Genomic DNA, 25,769 nt, shown 5'->3' on the forward strand with positions numbered 1-25,769 from the left:
GTGGACGCCGTGTTGACAACGAGTGAACCTCGCGTGGTCCACGAATTTCCTAGTAGTCACTAGGCTATGTCACTTAGTGGTCCACTCGCCGTCCGCGCATGGCAACCTCGCGAGTGAGGCGATCCGGTGACGCTACGGAGTTGATGTAGTGAGCGTATAGTATACGGCGCATACCCATACAAATCCATACGAACAATACTAACCGCTCGAGGCGAGGCGGTGCTGGTCGGGTGCCGGTGGCTGTAATGAAAGAAGAGAAAGAAAGAAAGATTCGTGACAAACATAAAACAATGGATAAAAAAAATAAAGAAAAATATAGTTTTATGTATGCCACGAAATGGTCCAAATCAGCAATCTGCCGGTCTTGCGAACGGCGCTGTTAATGAGCTGTGACCTTAAAAGAACAGGCGGGAATAACTGTTACCTACTCTAACATATGATTGAGAGAGAGAGAGAAAGAGAGATTTATTTACACATATTCGATACACAGAAAAAGCACGTTAGGAAGAAATAATAATTAAAAAAAAAAACATCGAATAGTATAAATCGGGCCCACTCAGCATAATGTTGCGGCAAGCCACAACGCTGTTTGTGCTGTGTGTTGTGATTGCGTCCTTGCGCGTTTACAACTTGCCTGAAGTGTGGATTCGGCGCTATAGTTTTTCAGTATACCATTTCAGAACCGATACAATACAATACAATACAAAGACTCTTTATTGTACACCAGACATAGTAAGCGATACAGAAAACAAATTATTAAAATTACAAGGTGAGCAATAGGCGGCCTTATCGCTTAAGAGCGATCTCTTCCAGGCAACCGATGTCACGCTTTGTGAATGAATACATTTTTAGCCCGGTAAAATATGAAATTTCAAACAATATTTCTGTAGTACAGTACAGTTGAGTTCATTTTGTGAGTAAAATTTGGATCAAAAAAAAACTGAACACGATTCTATTGTTAACGGCGTAGAAGCGTGTTCAGATATTTTTGATCAAATTTGCGTAACATCGCATGAACACGCAGCCTCCGACATAAAAAAAATTTTTCGCTGCCATGACATATTTGACGCCGACTGTATACCAGAATACGAAACGAATACATTTAGATGCAAAAATAAAAAATAAAAAGATCTCTCCGGCGGGGAATCGAACCCCGGTCTCCCGCGTGACAGGCGGGGATACTTACCACTATACTACCGAAGACTTGTTTCGCTGAGCGAAATTTGGTAATACTAACTGTGGACATAATATAGCCCATTATTACCCCGATTATACACAATCAAAACAAGTGTTTCATTCCATTATCAATCTTTTATTTACTTAATGGTGATATCATTTATTTATTCACGACGATAATAACAGCAATAATAAGAAATATTACCGATTAGTGACGAATTGTTTACTAAAAAGGAGGATTTTGTCGCGTTTTCCTTTTACATAATATATTTAGCAGTTTATTTCCTTTACAAGGTATACAAATGAAATCATCTCTTTTCCTCAAGTGTCGAATAAATTTGTACTTATGACGCGCAAGTTTCCTTCCAATTTGAAAAAAACGAACACCTAGTTTTTTGGTACATTTTCCGTTTGCATTAAACACTTTTATTTCGTCTGTATTTGTAAAGAAATATATTCGCTTTTAATTTGCGGTTTTATTTCGGGAATAATACGTTGGGATAGGCATTAACATGGTTTCGCAGTAACCAAGTTGTTGTTAAGTGCATCTGAAATTGCGGTTATTATTTCACACTAAATAAGAAACAACGTTTACCTCTTCATTATATTCATATTATTTACTAGCCTGTACCCGCAGCTTCGCTTGTCAACGTTGAATTTAAATTATGGGATTCAGTTTTGTGTTTTTGTTATTGCTCCAATATGCTGTAAACAGCACCATCTGCCAAAATCTATTCTTTACTTCTCCCTTTTGTAAAAGTTGCCTGGACGATATTGCTATTAAGCGATAAGACCGCCAAGCAATAGGCTTGTAAATTTTCTCTAGGTATATTTGTTTTCTCAAAGTCAAAGTCAAAACTATTATTTACTTTATATTGTGTTATTCAATAAAGAAGCATGGTATTGTATTTACCGTAGACCATGGCGCTACATAACGTAAGTAACAAATAACCGCCACAGGTGTTGCTTCGGCAGAGTTTCGGTGTACAACAGTGCAACAGTGGTACGAGCATCCGACAGTCGCATCCCGAGGAACTGTCTTCGTTTATTAAATAGAAATAATTAGTATAATTGGGTAGTTTACTGGATAAAAGATAGTATTCTATTTACCTAGTCCGTCACTTAGATTATCAGGAAATTATTGAACACTTCGGTTTTCTTGTGTCAATCAAACATACAAACAAACATGGAGCGACGTCATGCAGGACTTTAACTGTCTATAATCGTCATAGTTTCTCGTTTACTTGAAAAATGGAAAAATACGTATCCATTATTTTCTAACTAGAGTTTACTCGCGGCTTCATACGCCTAAACTATTCGATCTAGGATTCTTCGATTTTACAAAATTCCTCTGGGAATTCCCAAAATTTAGATCGTGGTTTTCATTGAGGTTGTGTCAAGAACAACTATCCAAAATTTCAATACGAGGGAATGTCGGGATACCTAGATAATAAATTTCATGACTCAAAACCCAGCTGTTGTTATTTCCAGATTTTATCCCTATCCCGTGGGAATATCGGGATAAAAAGTAGCCTATCCAGGGTATATATTACCTGTGTGAAGGAGGTGAAAGAGTAACGAACATACATCCAAACACATCCATCCATACACACTTTCGCGTTTATGATATTAAGTAAGAGTAAGATAATGTAACTGATGGATTTTAGGACACATTGTCTATCCGTTTAACTATAGCGTACTCAAAGATAAAAGTATAGCTACTGGTGTTTCATTATTGCGTGCTAATACTTATTTTGCACATCTATCAATAAAAAAACAAGTCGAATTGTTCAAGAGAAAATGAATTGAGATCGTCTTTAAAATACTGATGAGCCGTCAACCTGATTTTCATACGGAACTCGACTCATGCTCATACGTTAGCTTAGTGTCGTAACCCCGAAGGCCGCTGTTTGGCAACGCGTTATTTCGGTCGGAGTGACCGCATGCTGTTTGCAGCGAAAATAAACGAACGCCGTGTTCTGCATCGTGTTGGAATCGAAACAGGGTTGCGGATCATCAATAGACATGTGTAAGTAATGCTAGAAATATCAGCGTAAAGCTGCCGTTGAAATGGCGCGTTTTATGCCCTCGTTGTACAATCTGCTGTATTACGAACACGGTTTTTTTGTTCGCGTTTGCAACTCGCAGTCGGTGCTGTCATCGACCTTCTTTTTACCCACGACGGAGCGGAGAAGCTATATGCGTTTAGGGTGAGAGGTTTTCACACTTGCTCGTAAGCAGTTGTAACATGCAAGCGAACTTGGTAGCAACCCCACTGTTTGTGTGAAAACCAATTTTCTCATTTGTCATTTACTTACATGACAAAAACTTATCTACGAGTAGTATGGACGTAGATGTTATTAATAATAATAAAAACCCCCGTTTTATCAAAACCACTCTTTAAAAACCGTTTATAAACATTAATTCGTTTTTAAAGAATATAAAAGTCTATCAGGAATAATTATTGGAGTAGACACATGAACTTATATATTAAGAAGAGTTCTATCAGACCACATTTTAAATTTCCATTAAATTTTTATGGAATAATTGAGAAAAACTGTCAAAAATGCAACTCAGCAGGTATAAACGCTCTTAAGAAATTTTTTATCCTTAGGTCCGCGAATCTCTCGCTCGCTTGCGACGGTTGGAGAAGGAATACTATCTGAAGAACCGCTCCATCTCCGGGGACGACCCGGCCGCCGTGGCTGAGCTCAAGAGCTTGGACGACCAGGTAAGACAGGACAGCCTCATTGGTGTACCTATGGTTATTTTCCGGCTGGCCCCTGACATGCCATGGCGGATGCGATGAAGCAGAGTCGACACTCAATCGGTAGCCAAAAACTGTGATGTGGGCACGGCCGAAAGAAGTTTAAAAGTTTTCCAGGTTTGTACAAAACAGTTTACGATGTTTTCTTCACAGTAAAGCTCGTGGTAAATATTGAATGTAATTTCGCACATGAATTTCAAAAAACTCGGAAATACGGCCCCTTGCTTGTACCCACGATCCTCTGCTTGAGAGTCCGTCCATAGGTCAAATCACGCTGTCACCATGACTTTAAATGGCACTGTTAAATTCACGACCACTTACCTGAAATTGTATTTCAAATTTAATCTGTAATATAGTCACGAACAACTACCTAAGTTGCCAAACTACGCTTATCCGTTTTGGCCAATTGTCTGAATGACTAGTCGGTCGGATAATAAATATAGCTTTCCTGGCATGGCGCGTCATCGTATACGACACGCCGCAGAGCTGGAGTCAGGACTTTATAGTTGGCAATAGAGAACGCTGCCGCCCACTCTCATATTGGGTCCCTTAGTTGCCTTTAGCTTAGCCATATTCGCATGCAAATGTTTGCTTAAAATAATAAAATAATAATAATATTCATTTATTTCAAGTAACATGACTCATAGAAAATACAAAAAGAAAAGAGAAAAAAAAAACTAATTTCTACACTCTGTTCAATATAGGAATGGACAAAAGGAAAATAGGCTCTTTATAGTGCAAGCTTTAGGAAGTCATTTAATAAATTGTATTTTTTTAGTGTACATACAACTTAATTCTACTTAATTAAAATATCAAGGACATCAATATTAGTTTCATTTATTCATTGACTAGCTGTTGCCCGCGACTCAGTTCACGTAGAATTTGTTTATTGCTAACCCGCGGGAACTATGCAATTTTCCGGGATAAAAACAATTCTATGTCCTTCCCCGGTACTTGTGCTATCTGTAAATCGGTTCAGCGGTTAAGACGTGAAGAAGTCGGTAACAAACAACCATACAGACTTACAAACTTTCGCATTTATAATAAATATTAGTGAGATTAACTTTGCTATTTTTCATATCACAATTTAAAAACAATAAAAAAACTTATCCTATTTTATTAAAAACAGACGCGTCTTCCTATAAAATACCTAAAGAGGCAGAGGTAAACAACATTATGCAAGGAACGGAACGTTTACAACATTGTTAACTCAAGAAATATTCTGTACATTATTTGTAGTTTTTAACATCTAGTTTGGATCTAGATGTGATGACCTTTAATCATATACAAATAGTTAATTTTTACAACTAAAGCATTGCACCAAATTTAATTAAATTTTACAAAATTAAATTAAATTTAACAAAACTTGAGCTGGGCTGTTCGTCATCATCATATCAGCCATAAGACGTCCACTGTTGGACACATCCCCCATACCTCTAGTTACTTCGGTTGGAACCGGCCTGCATCCATCGTCAACCCGTGTGTAAAGGCCATCCGTTCGTCTGCGGTCTCATTTATCTAGAGAACTTTTTGGCCCCAACGGCCATCTGTTCTCCGTGCTATATCGCCTGCCCATTGCCACTATTACGAGCTAATTCGCTTAGATATGTCGGTGACCCTCGTTCTTCTACGTATTTCCTCATTTTCCGATCTCCTGATTCAATTCCAAATGATTCCATAAAGAATGCCCGAGCATAGCCCTTTCCTCTATAGCTTGTTGAGCAATTGGGATGTCCCAATTTTTGACAACATATAATAAATCGAAAACCATTTGGAGAAATAGGCTTTGTGAAGCATTTTCAGGAATCAGATTCCAAAAATGTGATAAACTGAATTAAATAAACAAAATTTAAGTAATGACCCTCATTTGACCCCTGCAGTGTCCCGTCACAAAAGCAGTTATAAAGCAGGTGACTCTTAAGCAAATTGACAGTTTGAAATGTTGCTGTCCTGCTTATGCAAAGAGTGAAAAAGATAGAACTTTAATTACACGATGCGCACCCGGCTTTAAACAGTTGTCATTTATCGTAAAGTCCGAAATGTAAATAAATTATTAAATTACTACGTTACAAGTAAATACAAAAGAATTTAAAAATCTGATTTTTTAATAAAAAATTTCTATTTACTATCACACCATTAAACAAACAGGAATAATCGAAGCTAAAAGAAGAGAAATAAATAAAACTATTTGTCAAGGTTCACTTAGGACTCTAATTCGTGCTTGAATTATTATTATCTAACTGTAATGCCACAGATTATTTTATGTACGACTTGAATTTTTCTAGGCAATGGAACGTGGCTGTCTCACTGTGACGTCATCCAGCGTATTTCGTAAAAAAATATAAAAAATTAATACTCATCCAAATTCAAAATCAATGAAAATGGTATCTTAAAATATCCTATTCTTTCCAAAAATAAAATAAAAACTATAGGTTTTTTTTTTGGTGCATCCCAATTCTTGAGGCTATTCATAACACCAACAGGTGAACGAATGCAAAGAGACAGTATGGTCTCTCGGCGAGGAGCTAGACGCGATGGTGCGCGCGTGGCGCGAGACGCGTCGCGGCGCCGCGCCCGCCGTGCGCTCGCCGTCCGCGCCGCCGCACCGCTACAACGAGATCTGTTTCAAGTGCGCGCGCTGGCGACTCACCGACGCCGACGGACAGCTCGGCATTGCCGACCTGCTGCTTACTAACTTCCTGTAAGTACTCATCAGTATCGTCAGCCGAAATGCATCCACGGCTGAATATAAACTTCTGAAGAACGCCGCAATGTTCGCTCCTGCTCCACCTGCGTTCAACGGACTCCTATCACCTTCACCAGGTCTTCAGTTCTCCTTGCGTAGGGTCTACCTACGCAGCGTCTTCTAATATCCGTGTTTCATCTTGTGGAGAGCTTATCCTTAGCCAACGGCCTTCAGCTCTGTTATCATCAGCCGTGTAGTGTCTGGCTGTTTCCCAACATCTTGTGGGTACCATCAGCATCATCAGTCGAAATACGCATACACTGTTGAATATAGGTCTCCTTCAAAGTATGCCATTATGACCGGTCCTGCGTCATCTGCATCCAACGGACTCCTATAACGTTCACAAGGTCCTCAGTCCACGTTGTGGAGGGTCTACTGGCGTTGCGTCTTCTAGTTAGTATAGCCGTTAAGTACAGACTTGGTAATTTTCTGTTTTCTGTGCTGCTTACTACATTGTTGTGTACAATAAAGAGTCAATGTATTGTTCGGGAAATATCCACTTTCATTGTAATATTTGTTTGATTAGATACACGAAGACATCCCGTTCGGACGACTCCGTGGAGCATCAGCTCGAAGTGGGCTACTTGCGGGTCACCAACTTGCTGCCAAACGAACCCTTCCCAGAGGTGAGCTATCAAAAAGTTTTCTTTTAAGGGAGCTTCTAGCGCTTATCGATTTTAGATATTCTATAGATGCAATTCTTGGATTGGGATAGAGAATAGACTTGATCCAAATTGGTGTCTGAGGTTGCCGTTTAATAATGAACACCTTGTAGGTATAGTTTACTTTGGTGATGCCAGTGTTGATAGTCCAGTACAGCAAACATCGCATGTGACAGGTGCTGGTCCCGCAAGCGCCGTCGGGCCGGGCCCCGCTGGCGCGGCGCGCGGCGCTGCGCGTGTTCTGCCGCGACCGCCCGCCCGTCGGCGGCATCAGCGTCAAGGAACACTTCGAGGTCAACATCGTGCCCTTCCGGATAGGTAATATTGTACTTACTGCCATACATCTGTTCAACCTGGTGATGGGCAGAGTACTCTGACGTATTACGTGAATTGAAAATACAAACTGAAATATAGATGCACAGAAAAACCAGAAAAATAAGACCAGCACTGGGAATCGAACCCAGGTCCTCGGTATTCCGTACCGCGTGCTATACCGCTACACCACTGCTGGTCAACGGTACCGACACGAATTTCCCCTATGCACCTCATATCTCAGTTTGTTTGTTTCTTATTTAGCCACTTAAGCAGTGACGCTAGCGACATCTATACCGTAGCCCTCATCGAGAAACTTTCGGCACTCCATTGGAACCAACCGCTCACCCGGACAAGAGATGTCGTTACTAAGCAATCAAATTAAGATTGGTTTTTTGGAATCTGTTTGTATTTTTTATTTCAATTCCAAATTTTTACTTTTACGGTCATCCCGTAAAACCTAAATTGAAAATACAAACTGAAATATAGATGCACAGAAAAACCAGAAAAATAAGACCAGCACTGGGAATCGAACCCAGGTATTACGTGAAGTTTCTCGCATTGTGTCATTAAAGCTTACACAAATTCCTCAAGCGCAGCGTAGGGCGTCTTCCAACGAGATGGACGGATACCCTGGTAAAAGCCGCGGGTTCACGGTGGATGCAGGCCGCTCCAACCGAAGCAACTGGAGGTGGAAAGGTACTTCCTACGGCTGACATGATGATGATACTGAAATCCTTCTCCCCCTACAGGCCTGACAAAGAAATTTTTCAACACGATGCTCAAATTCTGCTTCCCTGAGCGCGACCCGGACTCCATAGAGGACGGTGATGAGGAGGACGGCACGTTACGCGCCGGCGCCTCCACCGCTAGCCTGGTGTCCTCTGGCTCTAAGAAGGTCAAGAAGAAGGGCAAAGACTCCAACTCTAACTTCTACGTGAAGAGAGACAAAAAGGACAAGGATGATGTCGAGAAGATGAAGGTAAAGTGGTGTATCTAGCCTTGAAAATGAAATTAACTACATTATGTTATTCCCCGCTGTCAAAAGAAGCGCTTTGAACGGATGGTCTTTGATGTCAAACTAAGACGACCATAGAAAGTTCATACTGCATTTAATTGTTTTAGAAAGAGATGGTATGCCAACTTCATTCGTTCATGCCGTTCGTTTTGCAGTGGTAGACCTTGTGCAAGGTCCGCCCGGATTGCTACCACCATCTTGCTCGCTAATCCTGCCGTGAAGCAGCAGTGCTTGCACTGTTGTGTTTCGGCGTGGAGAGTAAGACAGCCGATGAAATTACTGGCACGTGAGGTATCCCATCTTAGGCCTCTAGGTTGGCAACGCGTCTTCAATACCCCTGGTGTTGCAGATGTGTATGGGCGGTGGTGATCTCTTACCATCAGGAGACCCACTTGCTCGTTTGCCTTCCAGTAGAATAAAAATAAAATAAATAAATAAATCATATCTTGGTTATTTATCAACCGATTTTGACGAAATTTACGTAAATTTTGTATCACGTTAAATTACCTATTTAAAAGAACATTTGTGTTCCCTGCATGTTCTCTATTTTATAATGTCTTACCCCCTTATTCATAAACGACAATCAAACCTATTTTAGTTAAAATGCCGCTAAAATTCGTTTGTCCTTATCTGTCACTTCGACATTTGTATTTGTTAGAAAGGGACAAAGCATTTGTTAGTTAACATAGGCTTGTTAAGTTTTATGAATAAGGGGGTTAAACTTTCGCGATTTTCACTCAAAATTAAATACCATAAGCGGGACTTATCATCATGCTAACACGAGTAATATTTACCTCGACGTTTCGACCACACTACAGAGGCCGTGGTCACGAGTCGACTGAAGTGTAGGATGTGTTCTCTATTGTACTCGAGTTATATGTTTCGGGACAATGCGTGGAACCTTTGAAAGCATTGTCAAACGATAACCATTCACCAGTGCTCTTGCAGAAGACTAAATGGTACTAAACTCTTCGATATCCCACAGGAGCGGGCAGAGAAGAACAAACTATTCATTTACATCAAGATCCCCGAAGTACCGGTCCGCGTGTCCTATAAGGGAAGCAAAGAGAAGAACCTGGAGGACGTGCGGGACTTACCGCTCGTGCTGCCCACTCTGGAGTACCACAACGTGACGTGGACCTGGCTGGATCTGCTGCTGGCCACTAAAAGCGACACGAGACGGTGAGGGACAATCTTACTGGCGTCAAAAAGATCGCATATTTAAAAAAATCTACTTGGTACTCTAAAAAAACGCCCACCTAGCGAAATTGTTTTGACGAGAATTAACGATTCGTGTTTAACGGTCATTAATTGTGCTTTCAAATGATACTAATATTAATCGGGCTTTTTTATTATGAGAGGGAGGAAAACGAGCGAGCGGGTCATCTGATGGGAAATGATCACCACCGACCACCGCATTTGTGTACCAACTACTCAAGGAGAGTCATTGGTATATAATAAATGGTTTAAAAGCTATCTATATTAGTTTGAAACTAATTTTGGAAAAGGTGCGATTTTTTTGACGCCAAGTTTGTATTTATGTGCGTGTGTGTGTGTTTTTTGCTCTTGCGCGCTTAAATGACTATGAACTATGGACGGACTATGGATTTGGATGAAAAATGGGTTGTATCTAGCTGGAAATCATGAATTATATCGCGGTTCACAGCGCTAAGTGTTTTCTAATGTTGTTACCTATCGCAGGGTGATCCTGTCGCAAGCGATTCGCCAGAAGCTGCAGCTGCACCGGCGCGCAGCGGCCGCGCCTGAGCCGCACGAAGAAGACAAAGCCCGGCTGCTGCTCGGCGAGCGGACTGTGAGACATGCTTTATGATTATTACTAGCCTATAGGCATCGGTTACACACCTTAATTCTGGCGTCAGTTCAGTCCATTCTAGTCTGAATGACGATAGAATTACCGGGTAGCCCTTTCAGACTGACGGACTGGTGGTCCAAACCAAACTGATGAAAATTAAATCATTTCAATAATATTCGTCATTCCATTGTGAATGACAGAAAATCAGATGATGCGCGTGAGCGATGAGCGTGTAACCGAAGTCATACAGAGTGCACATTTAGATCGGTCAGTATGAGCAAGTCTGACATTAGAGGACATACAAAAATCTGTCATTAGAAACCATGTTGTTGATTTTAGTGACAGGAAAAACTGCGTTCATAGATTTAAAAAAAACCTCCGGAGCAGAAACAGAAGTTAGGTTAACACTCACGGTTAAGACGAACAGATCGACAACAAAGTGGTCCTATGAGTATCCCTAACCTAACTATTGGCGTACGCAAGCGATTAATGCAGTAGGTGCGGGTTCGAATCCCTTCGGAAATGTTTCGTTTCAAAATGTCTTAATTGAGTCGGAAAAACATTTTCATATATATTCAAATTATATCGATATTTTTAGGGTTTTTCGAATAATATTTTCCAATTTCTAGGTGGCAGAGAACAAACCGCAGAAAAAGGGCACACCAGGCGTATTCAAATTTTCCAAATCCTAGCGCAAGCATTTATACTAGAACGAACCAATAGCTGCGTAAGATTCTGTCTAGAATCTCCCATAGCTTAAGCGTAGTTCACGCTAGCTTAGGCCTATGAGACAGATGAAAATATAGAAGACCAAATATAATTATAATGTATTTGTATTGAACAATATGATGTTGTTCATCATAATTAGAAATACCTAATAGGTGTTAAGACATAATATGAGTACTTTAGAGATTTTTAATACAGAGATGAAAATTATTATCGGTCCGCGATCAGAATGAGAATTTCGTGACCTGGCTTAGTAGGATATCTGTATACTATGCAAACAAAAGCTAATTTTATTTTAGACATAAATACTCTCGGCTCCTCTACGGAATCGAATTTCTCAACTGAATCTCGTAATTTTTATTGAGCAGGTTCGATAATTATTATCGATAATTTTAAGGAAATTAATTTAGTATTTGGAAATCTTTCAAATCGGCAGTCATGGGTATTGAAAACGTAAAACATATCCTATTTCTGCCATTTCAAAAATCTGGCGAGATCTCATCATCATCCCATCCTATATACGTCCCACTGCTGGGCACAGGCCTCCTCTCAGAATGAGAGATCGCGAGATCTACAGATCTCAGAACTTGATTTATGAATACATTGTAGTTAACTACCGTTTTCCTCTTTTTGCTGACCGATACTAATTACGACCATTTCCGTAAATTAAATATTCCATAAAAGACGGTAAATGTGGATTAGAACAAGACTATTTAATTTAAGTTTTATTTTGTGTGCAATTTTATTTTATAATAAATACCTAAACTACTGAAGTTACATGTTCATAAGCAAAGAAACGTGCAGTCTTATTGTTTCTGATGAGAAGGTACGTCAATATGGAACTAACCGATTTCAATTGAATGAATACCAATGATATATTTTCAACATATTTGACCAGGTTTTCAAACACATAATTCTATATTTTAATTTATTTTTACCAAATTACTAAATTGGTCTGTGTAAGGTTTTTATTAGGTGTTTGTGTTATTATGTAGGAGATAATATAATAATATAATATACCTCCCAAAAGAAAATAGGGGAGACCTAGTTTCATTGTTAAAACAGAAATACTAATAAATATAGTTCCCTATTAATAGGACACAGTACAAATACTTTTCATTTAATTAAATGTATTCTGATGGAATTCGCTCCCATCGCCTGAATTTCCGGATTAATACAAACTAGGGCTCTTCAAGGCTAGAGTGAATAGGCTGTTACTGAACCAGTGAGATGCACCTGGTTAATGTCCAATACGACCGGTTAATGTCGGGTCAGTTTTATGTTAAAAATAAACAAACATATTATTGATTTAATTTTACCGATGAAACTCAAGTTGCCTTTATTTTCATTTGGCTAACAATAAACCACTGCAACGATTATAGCAAAACCACGTTATCCCTAATACGGTTTTTGACTATTTGGTATATGTTTTATAAATTAAAACTACACAATGCCTGTTATCGAATAGACAAAAAAAAAAAGCTACCTTTACAAATAACAAAGCTATAAAGGTTTGAAATTCAAGATTAGACAGAGAAAGACATACTGGCATGTGACGTCACACGCCAGTACCGCCATACTTGCTGCATAGAGAAAAGCGTTTGAGAAAAAGACAGGTATATAGATTTTTCAAAAAATCACTATAAATCCAATTTTCAACCGATTTAAGTTCTCTGTATATCTATATTTTCATAATAATATTGAGATATGGCAAATTCAGGAGTTGTCAAATACCGTATTAACATTATGCTAGGTACAACCGCCAAAATCAGCGCCATCTAGGTGCTCAACTTTGAACACGACCGTACTGCCGATCGCGTAGTTTAGTATTTTTGAGCACCTAGACAAGTTGCGTTGTTTATGATGTAGTAAAAAATAAATTGGTTGTATTCATAAAATTACGTAGACCATCAAGTTAGTGTAATTAAAATGTATGTTATACATCTAACTTTCAGTGTATTTACATTTAAATCGGCACTTATCATAGAATTAAAGTATATTCCTATTATAATTATGAAATAGTGAGTCTAGAATTATTTAAAACCAGTAAGTTAAGAACAAATTCAGTATTCTTTAGGATTTTTTATACGATGCTTGTTATTTTTATATTATATTTGAAGATTATGTTTTGAAGGATTTGTTATTAAATGCGGCGACATTGAAATGAAGTTTTATTTTCCAAACCTATTAATATCTAATTTATTAAAATGTATGTGTTATTTCTAGATGTAGTTCAATATGTAAAACAAGAGCATTTCTAAAACCGACTGTAGTTTTTGAAAATGGAATTGAATCTATATTTTGACCAAAACGAACGAGCACTTAAGTAATTGTAAAGTTTATTGTAAATTTTCAGTTAATATAACCACAAGATATATACATTACTAGCTGGCCCGGCAAACGATGTTCTGCCATATAAAATAGGGAGTCTTGTACCTACTAAAAATCCAAAAAAAAAAACGTAAAAATCGGTCGAGCCGTTTCGGAGGAGTGTGACCACAAACACCGAGACACGAGATTATACTGCAGAAACTACTGGAAAAAAGCAGGTCAAGAAACTCCAACAAAACTACGGGATACTCTGAAAATTTGCGACTATTTATCCTCAAATCCCAACGCTCCCATTTATTTTCCTTTCGATTTTTTCAGGGACATCACCTACAAGCGCGTAAACATTCGTGAATAACCGCACCAAAATACAATCTCGGTCATGTTACCAAGAAAGCCCGCGAAAAACGATTCCTTCAGTCGTTCAGTCTCAGCACAAGCAAGGCTAGAGTCAGTTCGCGTTCAGTCATCAACCAAACCAACTCAGTCTCAGTACTCCGCCGACCGCCGGGGCGACCGCACGTCCCTCCGCAAACGACTCGACTACGAACGAAATATGAGGACGAGTTTATTTTAAAAGTGTCTAAGTTTTAATTGTGTGTTGTGTTTTCTGACAATGGCGGTGGTTTTGTGTGTTCTGTTGTGTGCGGCCGCGGCCGCGGGGTTCAATGTGGACATACCCTCGAGGGTAGTTTACAGGGGTAGCAATAACTCTATGTTTGGATTTACAGTGCAAGCGCACATCGATGGCAACGAAAAGATGTAAGTACTATTGCATGTTTTTTTAGAGAATAAGATGTTGAGAATTAAATATGTATTTTTTCTCTGCGAAAACTATCCTAATCATTTCTCAAAGGGCCAGCAACGCATCTGTAACTCAGCTTAAGTTATGGATGTCCATGGGCGGCGGTGATTGCCTTCCATCAGGTGACCCGCCTGCTCGTTTTCCGCCTGCCTCTATCATATAATAAAATAATTAATTTCAGTCAGGAGGTAACCTCCTGAATATTGACACAAATAGGTAAAAAAAGTATATAAATAAAACTTATTATGTACATAAACCACGCGAGCTAAATAAAAAAAAAAAAAACTTGTCCGAAATTAATGTGCATTATGATTCCTAAAAACTAGAGTTTGAAATTAATGTAGTACGTAGAGTCCTAATAAATAGTTCGCTGTAATACAATCGCCAGCGCTATCAATATTTCTTAAACGATAGAGTTGCTAGGTATGTTTCTCTACATCTGTATAATATTTTACCTACCGTTTGCCATCGATTGGTTTGTGAGATCGCTATGACATCATCGCCGGAGTTGCTTTTAACAGTTTTAATATTTGCGAATTGATTCTCGTCTGTGAAATGACGTGATCCTTCGCTCTTGTCTAGAGATCGACTAATATCATTTATTCTACTTAATAAATACCTATTTTTATATGTAACTAGATAAACTACATTATCTACCTCCTGAGAGTACAATTTTTTGTCCTTTTTTGTTCAATATTATGTCCTTGTAATTCCTGATTTCCTTAGCATACCTACTTACATAAGTATGTTTAGAAAATCAGGAATACATACATATCCAGATTTTACAAAGATCTGCGAATTCCCAGTTTTGTAATTTTGAACATTATTCCAATAAATATAAAGTTCTCGTTTCTCTATGCGGATAGTTCATCCGGCAGAAATTTCTTACTGAATACTGGTATTTTTGTTTTCAGCAGATATGTTGGTTTTGGTACAGATAGAAAAAGTGTGTTAGGTAAACCTAGATTATTGGCGGCAGAGCTGTAAACAACTCTCACCTTGAGAGTGAAACTGTTTTATTTGCATACACATTGTATTGTATTAAATACACATGGCAGACTCAAAAACGGTAGATATCTAGATATCGCTTTTTTGTTTAATTATGTGGACTATAGAAGATTGTACAACAAGAGCATAAAACGAGCTATTTTACCCGAGACGTTCGTATAGCCACCCGAGCCGGTACGTCGAGGGAAAAATGGGTTTAATGCTCGAGATTTACACTCTGCTTTTCACTTCGATTAAGAGGGTATGAAATAGCAACAGTGGAAACAATTTTTCACTTACTAGGTACCTTTTATTTTTCATGCATTTCTATATAATTATAAATTTTTAGTTTTATTGATTTATTTAAAATAAAAAAATAAAAATAGATATTAAGAAACTTTTTTGTTCGTGGCTGTTGACACCTGATTACCTTGGTCTTAGGCGAAGATTTTACTTTGTGCACTAGCTAGAGCATAAAAAGAAATTTTTTTGTCGCCTAGATTTTCAACAAGTATTTCGTCTGGTTATTATAATCTAATAGGTTAATTGCACTAGAAAAATGCGTCATAATCGTTTTGCTTAGTTTTAATTTCATTTGTAAGTTATCGACCGGTTTTAAGAGCACCATTAATACTCTTTTTGTTTCAAACTTTCTTCAAATATACTTTACATCATTAACTTTTAAATTTATTCATTTACTAGCTTTTGCCCGCGGCTCCGCCCGCGTGGATTTCGGTTATCGCGCCCTATTCCCTCGGGAACTATGAATTTTTCCAGGATAAAAAGTAGCCTATGTCACTCTCTGGCCCATAAACTATCTCTATGCCAAAAAAACACGGTGATCCGTGGCTCCGTTTCGACGTGAAAGACGGACAAACATACACACAAACACACACACTTTCGCATTTATAATATTAGTATGGATATATTTTTTCTACGCCTATACTGTAATCTGTGATTTACTTAATCACGAACAGTAATATAACAGCATAAATAACAAGATTCTGGAAAAGTCGTATATTGTCTATTCCCCATAACAGCACTGTATCATAATGTTGCTAAAACGATACTGCAACCACTTACTTTTTTTTTCTTAATTCGGATACGATCGGACAGGCTAAGGTGCAGCCAGTTACTTAATATGGTTTTTATACAGAATAAAAACTTTCCGAACATAATCCATAGCCTGCCAACATTTAAGTAACGCGTATTTTAACATCGTCACAGGCAAGTAAACGTTAATCAAAAACAAAATTTTACTTAGACAAATTTTGACATTTTCATATTTCTCACTTGTTTATTGTTGTTTACCTTCTCTTTGCGTTTGACATACTTTTTACTAAAGTATGAAAACATTTAAAGTTTACTGTTTCTCTAATTTTGCATTGTAATTAATAAGTACCCAGTCAAAGAAAAAGTATTGTATGCAACGTTGTAAAAGTTAGTCAAAAAAAGCTCGTGGCGTCTTTTTCTTACGATGTTCGCTAAAGCTCAAATCATAACTCACGCCACTCACCTTTTTTGAACCCTGTTATACAACTGTTGCATAAAATACTATAATAAAATTCATAACTTCTATATTTCGCAAAACAGCGAAATATACATAGGGGTTATTCAGATACCCCTTGAGGTGCTCTACTTTTGGACTTAACTTGACACAACTTCCCTTGACACCCTGTAGGTACATTAAATTACCTATTTAGATTCTAGGACATAATTTAGGCTTAATATTTCGATATATCATTAAAAACACACGGCATATTGTATTTCAGGATTATCATCATTTTTCTTTTGTTGTCTTCATAATAAATCACTAAACCCACTTTTATTTATAAATGCGTAAGTTTGTAAGTTTAATTGTTTGTTACCTCATCACGTCTAACTGCTAAACCGATTTAGATGATTCGGTACACAATACAGGTAGTTTTAGTCCCGGGGTAAGACCTAGGATAGTTTTTATCCCGCAAAATTGCATAGTTTCTGCGGAATAGCGCTAAACGAATTTATACGCGTACGGAGTCTCGGCTAGTAATTTAGTATTTGTAACAACAAACAGTGAATAGGTAGGTTTAGCTCCCATTCCAGCTGCGACAAAATAAACGTATATTTTTCTTTCCAAATAAAATAAACAGAACGGCAACTCATCAATGACAGCCATAGCTCTATTATCTTTGACACCCTGTAGACAATGGGGCGCAAAAATACTTATTTGTGACCGGAAACGGCACATGCGCGACACATGCGCCCGCGCACGCCCTTTTTAGCTTTTTTCCCTCGAATTAGACGTGCATTTATGTCGCTACAGGGTGATGTTAGGGTTAGCACATATGTTACAAAGTCATACACAGTTATTTATCAAGCATATTCAACCGATTTCATACGTGCATGAGTTTAAACCTATTTTGTAATTCATATGGGAACGACAGCGAAATTTTTTAACTACAAGTGGGTAAAACCGCAAAAATATGCTGATAAATAATAGATGCTTATTTATCAATAGTAATTAGTTATGTATGTTTGTACAACTCGTCATTGTAGGTACGTAAAATACATTGAATTAACATATTACAGGACAAATGTTGTATAAAAGCGAACTTATCCCTTAAAGTGATCTATTCTAGTTAACCTTTCAACAGTTTCAAGTTTATTTTTCACTTTTTATATCTTTATTATACGGTAAAGGAAAACATATGAGGAAACTCAATGGTGTGTGTAAAGTTCCCAATCCGATTGAGGCCGCGTGGGATCCCTCTCATCCTGAGATGAGGCCTGTGCCCCACAGTGGGACGTATATAGGCCGAGATGATAATTATCTTTATAATAAAATAACACAGGAACAGAACCAAATTACAAAATTTGTCTTTTTACAAGTTAACAGACAGACCTACGTAGGTACAGCGACATATTGAGGCGGAACCTTTGTGTATAATTTATATATATTTATGTTTGTATTTTTGGTCTGTGTATTTGTTATTGTTGCTATAAATAAATGGTTTTTTCTTTCTTTTTAAACGCTTAAACAGTATTCAGTATTCGTTATGTTATCTGCTTCAAACACCGTAATGCACCGTCTGACAACCCTAAAACAGTCCTAGTGATTTATGGCCAAATCTACTTTTTCGTCATCCAGAGGTCATTAAGACGAACAAGTGGCCTTTATCCGACTAATGGTAAAGATAAGTAATGTGTTCGTCCGTCCATTTGCGGTGCAGCTGTGGCCATTTTATTGATTGTTGATTGAAACGCCATTGAACTGGGTTTGTGGTGCGATCGAGATATTTACATTTATCTATGGCTATTAACCGTCTGGTGTGATGTCAAAAAAAGGGTTGGTTGTAAAGAAAATAAATAATATAATCATGTTTGGTTTTATGTGGAATAAATAGATATCCTTTATTATACTTAATATTATAAATATGAGTGTGAGTGTGCAACGGATCGTCGTGATTTTTGGCACAGAGATTATGGGCCTTAGAGTGACATAGGCTACTTTTTATCCCCAAAAATGCACATTTCTCGAGGGAACAGCGCGCGGTAACTGAATTCCACGCGGACGAAGCTGCGGGCAAAAGCTGGTAGTTAATAAGTCAAACAGCTTTCCAGCAAGTTTTTTTTTTCAAAACCGATTTATTCGATCTACTTATATCTGAAAGAAAGAAATGAAAGAAAACATTTATTCTATATGATATGATAATATACATAGGTACAGGTAGAAAGTTGTCTTAATGCTCTAAGTCGCCTTGTACGACACCCCCGGGAAGCGATGTGTCCGTGTATCTTACGCAGTTACGGCACTAGACTGGCGTTTGGAACAAAACGCGCGGCGCATCAATCATCAATATTACTTTGACACAACCCCTGTCACGGACGTCAACAAAATAGTGAAAGTTGAGTGAAAGGTTCACAAATCAAATATTTTGTGCGCCGTTTTGATGCAAGAAACATGCAGTCTATACATAGATGTCGATGGTCCTATTCTAAAAGCGGGGATGGTATGAACATACTAGTTAGTCATACTTGTTAAGGCCATTTTTTGGCCGGATGCTGCACTTCGTGAAGAAAGCAAGCCGCTTTGCACAGTGATAGTACACACTAAACTGAGTGATTTGACTCGCAGCAGCGGAAGTTCACCCCTTAGGAACAGAGATGGCGCCACTTCTTTAAAAATATTTCAAAAAATTCTACAAGCTAAAGTAATAAACCGATTTCTATGTTTAATATCTCAATGAGAGCCTATTATATACGTTACTTATAAAAAAATACAAAAAAAATATTTACAAAAAACTTTTGTCAAAAACGCCTCTTAAGTTTTTTTTTCTTACCTGATTTGTAGTTTTACTTGATTGCTTAAAAAAAACTGTATGCAACATGAATGGTTTAATGCATGTACATATTACTGAGTACATAACAAGTATTTAAAAAAAAAATCCGACACGATACCTATCATATTTAACGAAATATGACAGTTTAAATGTGAGCACAAATTTCTTTAAAAAATATTTCAAAAAATTCTACAAGCTAAAGTAATAGACCGATTTCAATGTTTAATATCTCAAATTAAAGCTCATAACATTCATTATTTACAAAAAAATATAAAAAAAATATTTACTGTAAACTTTTGGCAAAAAACACCATCTCAAGTTTTTTTTCTTACCTGATTGGTAGTTTTTTATTGATTGCTTAAAAAAACTGTAAGCAACATGAATGGTTTAATGCATATACATGTTACTGAGTACATAATAAGTATTTAAAAAAAATTAACACCGATACCTATCATATTTCACGAAATATGAAAGTTTAAATGTAAGCACAAATTTCTTTAAAAAAAAACAATAAATTCTACAAGCTAAACTTATAAACGATTTAAATGTTTAATATCCCAAATCAAGCGAGTCTGCGAGTCAAATCACTCAGTTTAGTGTGTACTATCACTGTGCAAAGCGGCTTGCTTTCTTCACGAAGTGCAGCATTTGTTTCTAACAAGTATGACTAAGTAAAGTAGTGTCGAAGTAACCCACATTACATGTAGGTACAATATTAATAAAATTTTGTACAAGCAAACCGACACAAGGCCTTTCCTTCCTTGCCTTCAGAATCCAAAAGCTTAATGGTTACTTGAGCTGAAATGTATATTTCAGAACTATTTTTTTTAAATTTATGACGGTGGAAGCATTCTACACTTCCACTGAACGCCCTTTATTATTATTATTAATTATCTATTTTTTTTGTAATTTTTTTTCTTTAATTGTATAGGAAAGTACTGTCGTTTTTAATTATTTTACTATGAAAAAATGACTTTCCGACAAGTTTCTTGCGGCGCATTCTTCTTGGCAATGATGGTCTTTCCGAAAGCGCTGGTAGTTTAAAAAATGACGCGTAAAAGTGCCCATTGCGGCCTATTTACTGAATAAATGATTTAAATTTGAATTTGAAGGACACCTTATCACAAAGCCAAATGAAGTCATAAGTCATCTTAAACTCACCTCAACGTCGAAAAATAGCTGCGTTATCAAATGCAATTAACAAGTGAATAGTTGCGTACGCGCCTATTCTGAGAACGGACGCGAGATCGCGGCGATATCGCGGACGTGACGCGGCGCGATAGTTATCGACGCGGTCGCGTTGCGGGAATGTGTAATCAAGTCATTACCCTATTCAATCATCGTCCTTAGAAAGGCGTTGGGTCTTTCTTTTGGAAGGGACTATTGGCTGTCGGCCAGGCAATTCAATGATTGTAGTAACTCGGGCTCGCTAGGTGAACATAACTTAAAGCGTTTGTGATATAAAAATTGAGAAATGAAAACATTATTTTGTAAAAAATTGACAAAACAGTACAAATCTACAAGGGTCTATCTTAAAGCACAAAACCTGTTCAATACGTTTGTGGCGCTATATTATTTCTGTATAATTTAAAATGTTGCTCATTGTGCAGCTCATTTATCAGTACATACTATCAAGTTGGTAGCCGTTGTGTCTTTTACATCTAGGTATGATTTCTTGTGTTATTAAAAACTGATCCCACAGTAGGTACTTATTAAATATTTCCAGAATAGCGCTTTGAGCATCTTGACGTGATAACCCTGTCCTTATCTCTCGTTTTAAAAGTGAACGCTCTGAGTCGTCTCTGGTATTCCAATTAGTCTTAAAGCTAGTTATTCACTACAAACGCCATACAAAACTTAACTGGATGAAACGGGGAGTGTTGGCAAAAACAGGTGAATGTACCGCTTTACAGTCGGCAGCTAGTTCAAACGTGATTCCTGGTAATTGACAGCTAATGAGCGAGAGGCAAATATAAATATCGCATGTACTCATTAGAATACATGGACGTGGGTACCTATTCGACATGCTGCAAGTGATTTCGGAATGATGCAAAAGCTGATTTTTTGTCTCACGCTGATCTACGCATAAATCCAGTCTTATAGTTGTTAAATGATTTGCAAAATAAAACCTCCTTGTTCGCTACTTTGGAGCTCAAATCTATCGATGATCTAGAATATATGATGCAAAATAATATACTTATTGCAATTTCATTAACGTAACTTTACCTAACTTGCTCAAAATATTGAAAGAAAAATTTGCAAAAAAAATGAAATGGTCTTAAAACGCGCAAATGCTGCTCTTTTTTATTTGATAGGGAAAAACGAGCAGGAGGGTCACCTGATAGAAAGCAATCACCACCGCCTATGCCACCGCACATCCATAACATATGCTGAGTAACGGATGCGATGCCTATCTTTTTAAAAAAACACCAAAAATGTCTACTTAAAACAGCCAGTTCCACAGTTCTACAAACCATTTCATTTCTCACTCGCGTAACGCACGCATTTTCCGCGACATCTCGCCGGCGCCGGCGCAGTCCGTGACCCCGTTCCGCCGCGGCCTCTGCGCGTGCGCTCGCCATACATAAAACCATTGTACCTCGCTTTTGAAATACAAGTAGTAAACAGTGACAACGTGCGTGTGAATAGCGTAGTCTTAGATAACTATCGTTTGGCTCTAACTTTTACGGTACGTGTTCTATCTACGTTAAAATATGTCTTAACAACATACAAATACAAAACACGAAGGTTTTTTTTAAACTATCAATATTCTCTTCTATTTCGCAGTCGCTACCTCTTTACAAAGTGGTCGTGGTTGTCAGTAGAGGATAATTTTAGTTAACCTTTTGCGCTTTTTGCCATTGCCAATAGGTAAAGAGCGCTACTGCCCACTCTCATATAGAAAGAAAGACATAATTTATTCATAACATGACAACCTTCGAAATAAGAAAAAGAAATTAAAGTTTATGCATGAAATATATAATATAATAATATCAGGTCTCTTAGTCGTCTTAAACGATACGGACGGGAAGAGATCGGTGCGTCTTATCCAGAACCTCTGAGACTCTTAATTATAGTACCTACTTCTTTTAAAATTACGATGGTATTAACAACCGGGATATAAGAATGGGTGCGTCTATATGTAAAGATTTTGATAAAGAAAATAAAACATTATGTATGTTTCATTTTCTGGAATATTGTTTAAGTAATATCGACCAATCTAACTAACAAATAAAATTAATTTTGCCGAAATAAGTTAAAACAATAAAACATGTTAAATAATAAAACCTTCTAAAATAAAAATACGAACCTAGCTTTAGCCATTCACTGACAAAAAAATCAAAAATTGACCAATATCGGCTAATGTTGAGGTGGAAACCATTTTCACCGTGTGTGATAAACCGAACTACAAAATCCTCATAAAACCACTGAGGTTGACCGAACGACATAATTGCTCTACACTGCTTAAATAACGGCGTTCATTGGCAATTCTCGCTTATGTTAATTAACCCTAAATTGACTGCGAAGGTCAAAGTCAGCAGTGTGAACTTAAAACGCTGTAACAACTCTAACTGTACAATTAACGCCGCATGAATGGCAATCTTTATTTGTTGGTACTCGGAACTGCCCAGCGTATATGGTCATAACTGACAAACTTAGATTTTCAAGGCATATTTTATAATCATCCATCATCCCAGCCTATATGCGTCCCACTGCTGGGCACAGGCCTCCTCTCAGAACAAGAGGGCTTGGGCCGTAGTTCCCACGCGGGCCCAGTGCGAATTGGGAACTTCACACGCACCATTGAATTGCTTCGCAGGTTTGTGCAGGTTTCCTCACGATGTTTTCCTTCACCGCAAAGCTCGTGGTAAATTTCAAATGCCGCATATGAATTTCGAAAACCTCAGAGGTGCGAGCCGGGGTTTGAACCCACGACCCTCTGCTCGAGAGGCGATCGGTCAAACCACTAGGCCACCACGGCTTCACATTTTATAATAAACATATCATATTATCGGATTTCGAAATTCGTAGTAAAATGCCAGGAGGCATACAAAGTCTACATACGTATATATTGTACATTACATACCGATTAAAAAATCTATGTATGGAAACTTTTTTTACCGAGAAAGTTCAGCAAAATGAAATTGCGAGCGAATGCTGGCTATTTGTGATTTGTATAGTGTTTTATTTCCTTTATTATTATCAGAAATGTTTTTTTATCCCAATTTTTACTAACCTAAAGATGACATTTGCAAAATTCAGAACAAATTATGCTTTCATGACTCTACAAACTAGAAGCAATAGGCTTAATGAAAAGACATCATGGAAGTTAGAATGAGTGTTAGCGCCTTTTGGCTCACGTGACGTGATTAGGTCTCGTGAATCATGAAGTTACTCGAGAAGCTCAGTCATCTCATATCAGTTGATTTAAGTGAGTTCAGGCGTGACTGGTAGCCATTTTGAAGAACTAACATCTTCAATTACAAAGGTTATTGTTTTTTGGCAATTTATGTGACACAAGCGGGATACAGCAAGTAGTGGAACAATGGAGTTATTCAGATTTTTTTCGAGTCCTAAACAAGTATACCTTGCAAGGTACCCCAGTATGAATATAGAACATTTCGTATAGTAGTTTGGTTAGTCAGAAATAGTCCGAATGAGCAACTCTTGACGAATTTAGTGATATTATATGTTGAAAACCGCCTATCCGTTTAGACTACAGAAAGGACCAAAGAAATAAGTATATATACACCTACATATATACAGTCGAGTTCATAAACGTGTGAGCAAAAATTTGATTAAAAATATCTGAAGACGATTCTATTTTCAACCGCGTAGAAGCGTGTTCAGATATTTTTGATCAAATTTTTGCTCACAAGTTTATAAACTGGACTATACTTACATATAAACGCATGAAAAAGCTAGCTCTCCTACATACTTGTACATTGTATTTAATTAATTTTGTTCCCTTAGCGACACAATAACAAAAAAAAAATAACAAAGTGCAACAAGTAGGTAGATTCGATCAAATTGCTAAGTCGCTACCAGGTTCAACGGCTTATGCACGTCAAAATGACAATCAGCTTTATTGGAATTTCGATGCACAATCATCAAAACTGTAACATAGCTGTATTTGGCCTACTAAAACTTATTTTAATGAAATGTCAATGCCACAATATTACGTGGAACGTAATATGTATTATGTTCCTTTCCTTATACCAAGAATACGTAGGTACACATATTAATATTAATATAGGTCAGTGTCACTTCCATGCAATTATGAATAATTAACCAAAGATTCCACCAAGTATTGTTTTAGGTCAATGTCAGTTTAATAATTTTTCTGGACAATATACTCGTATTGGCGTCGATGAGTGCGCATTCCGTGAATGCAATCCGCCTTGACCCGGATCGGAGAGAAGAAATGCGCCCGCGCAAATGGGTTTAAGGATAATACTATATCTACCCGCTTGTACGTAGTGCGTAGAGTACACTAAATTATGATGGTGGTGATAGCTGTCCCACAAATAACTCGCCGGTGCGTTTTTTACCTTGCCATAAAAAACATGACTATGGACCATACAACTAACAATTCGATAGGTACTAGTCTATCAAGACTAGTTTGGCGCTAGTGAGGTCCGTTTGACAAGTTTGACATTTGTGTCACGTTTGTATTTGGTTGGTTACATAACTAACTAAATGAGCCAATCGCAAGCAAGACTGTAACCTCAAACGGACCTCTTCCTCTTGATATAACACCATTAGAGTGAAATTTCAAACAAACCCTAATCTGAGTAGAGAAAGTTTTTTTTATAAGAAGCTTGATAACAGATTGGCTGGCTCGATGACATTATGCTAAATCAGAAGCTTTATAGATTAAGACTATACCACGCGCCATATAAATCTGCCTAAAAGTTCATTACTTAATACTCAGTTTTGACGCATATTTGAGATACATTTTTTATACGACGTCTTTACGTTACTCCCGGATTGTGTTCGAATCGCTTAACGGTACCGAATATTAAAAAAAAGAATAGCGTTTCGAAAACTAGAAATTCCAGTCTATTATTAATGCTGCTCATAAACAAAATTAAATTACTTTTTAA

General features: G+C 37.6%; 2 protein-coding genes and 1 non-coding gene across 6 annotated transcripts in view; 2 read left to right on the forward strand and 1 right to left on the reverse strand.

The window, feature by feature from the left end:
• The window catches only part of hob (bridge-like lipid transfer protein family member hobbit), a 61,581-nt gene extending 49,269 nt beyond the window's left edge, over positions 1-12,312 (forward strand). The window contains exons 23-30 of the mRNA XM_074087294.1: positions 3,791-3,907; positions 6,427-6,644; positions 7,216-7,315; positions 7,528-7,669; positions 8,416-8,645; positions 9,667-9,863; positions 10,383-10,494; positions 11,124-12,312. Of these exons, the coding sequence (XP_073943395.1) occupies positions 3,791-3,907; positions 6,427-6,644; positions 7,216-7,315; positions 7,528-7,669; positions 8,416-8,645; positions 9,667-9,863; positions 10,383-10,494; positions 11,124-11,186 (1,179 nt within the window). The 3' untranslated portion in view covers positions 11,187-12,312. The remainder of the gene's footprint in view (positions 1-3,790; positions 3,908-6,426; positions 6,645-7,215; positions 7,316-7,527; positions 7,670-8,415; positions 8,646-9,666; positions 9,864-10,382; positions 10,495-11,123) is intronic.
• On the reverse strand, positions 1,132-1,203 carry TRNAD-GUC (transfer RNA aspartic acid (anticodon GUC)). Its single transcript has one exon. It is a non-coding gene; the product is annotated as a tRNA-Asp (tRNA).
• A 1,679-nt stretch (positions 12,313-13,991) lies between the features above and the next one.
• Positions 13,992-25,769, forward strand: part of if (integrin subunit alpha inflated) — a 186,413-nt gene continuing 174,635 nt past the window's right edge. For 2 of the 4 annotated variants that reach the window (XM_074087518.1, XM_074087520.1), the window contains exon 1: positions 13,992-14,310. In XM_074087518.1, coding sequence (XP_073943619.1) covers positions 14,165-14,310 — 146 coding nt within the window. In that variant the 5' untranslated portion in view covers positions 13,992-14,164. The remainder of the gene's footprint in view (positions 14,311-25,769) is intronic. The other 2 variants (XM_074087519.1, XM_074087521.1) reach the window with 1 other exon arrangement.

This window comes from Choristoneura fumiferana, chromosome 5 (assembly GCF_025370935.1).
Source record: "Choristoneura fumiferana chromosome 5, NRCan_CFum_1, whole genome shotgun sequence".
In the NCBI taxonomy this organism is placed as follows: Eukaryota; Metazoa; Arthropoda; class Insecta; order Lepidoptera; family Tortricidae; genus Choristoneura; species Choristoneura fumiferana.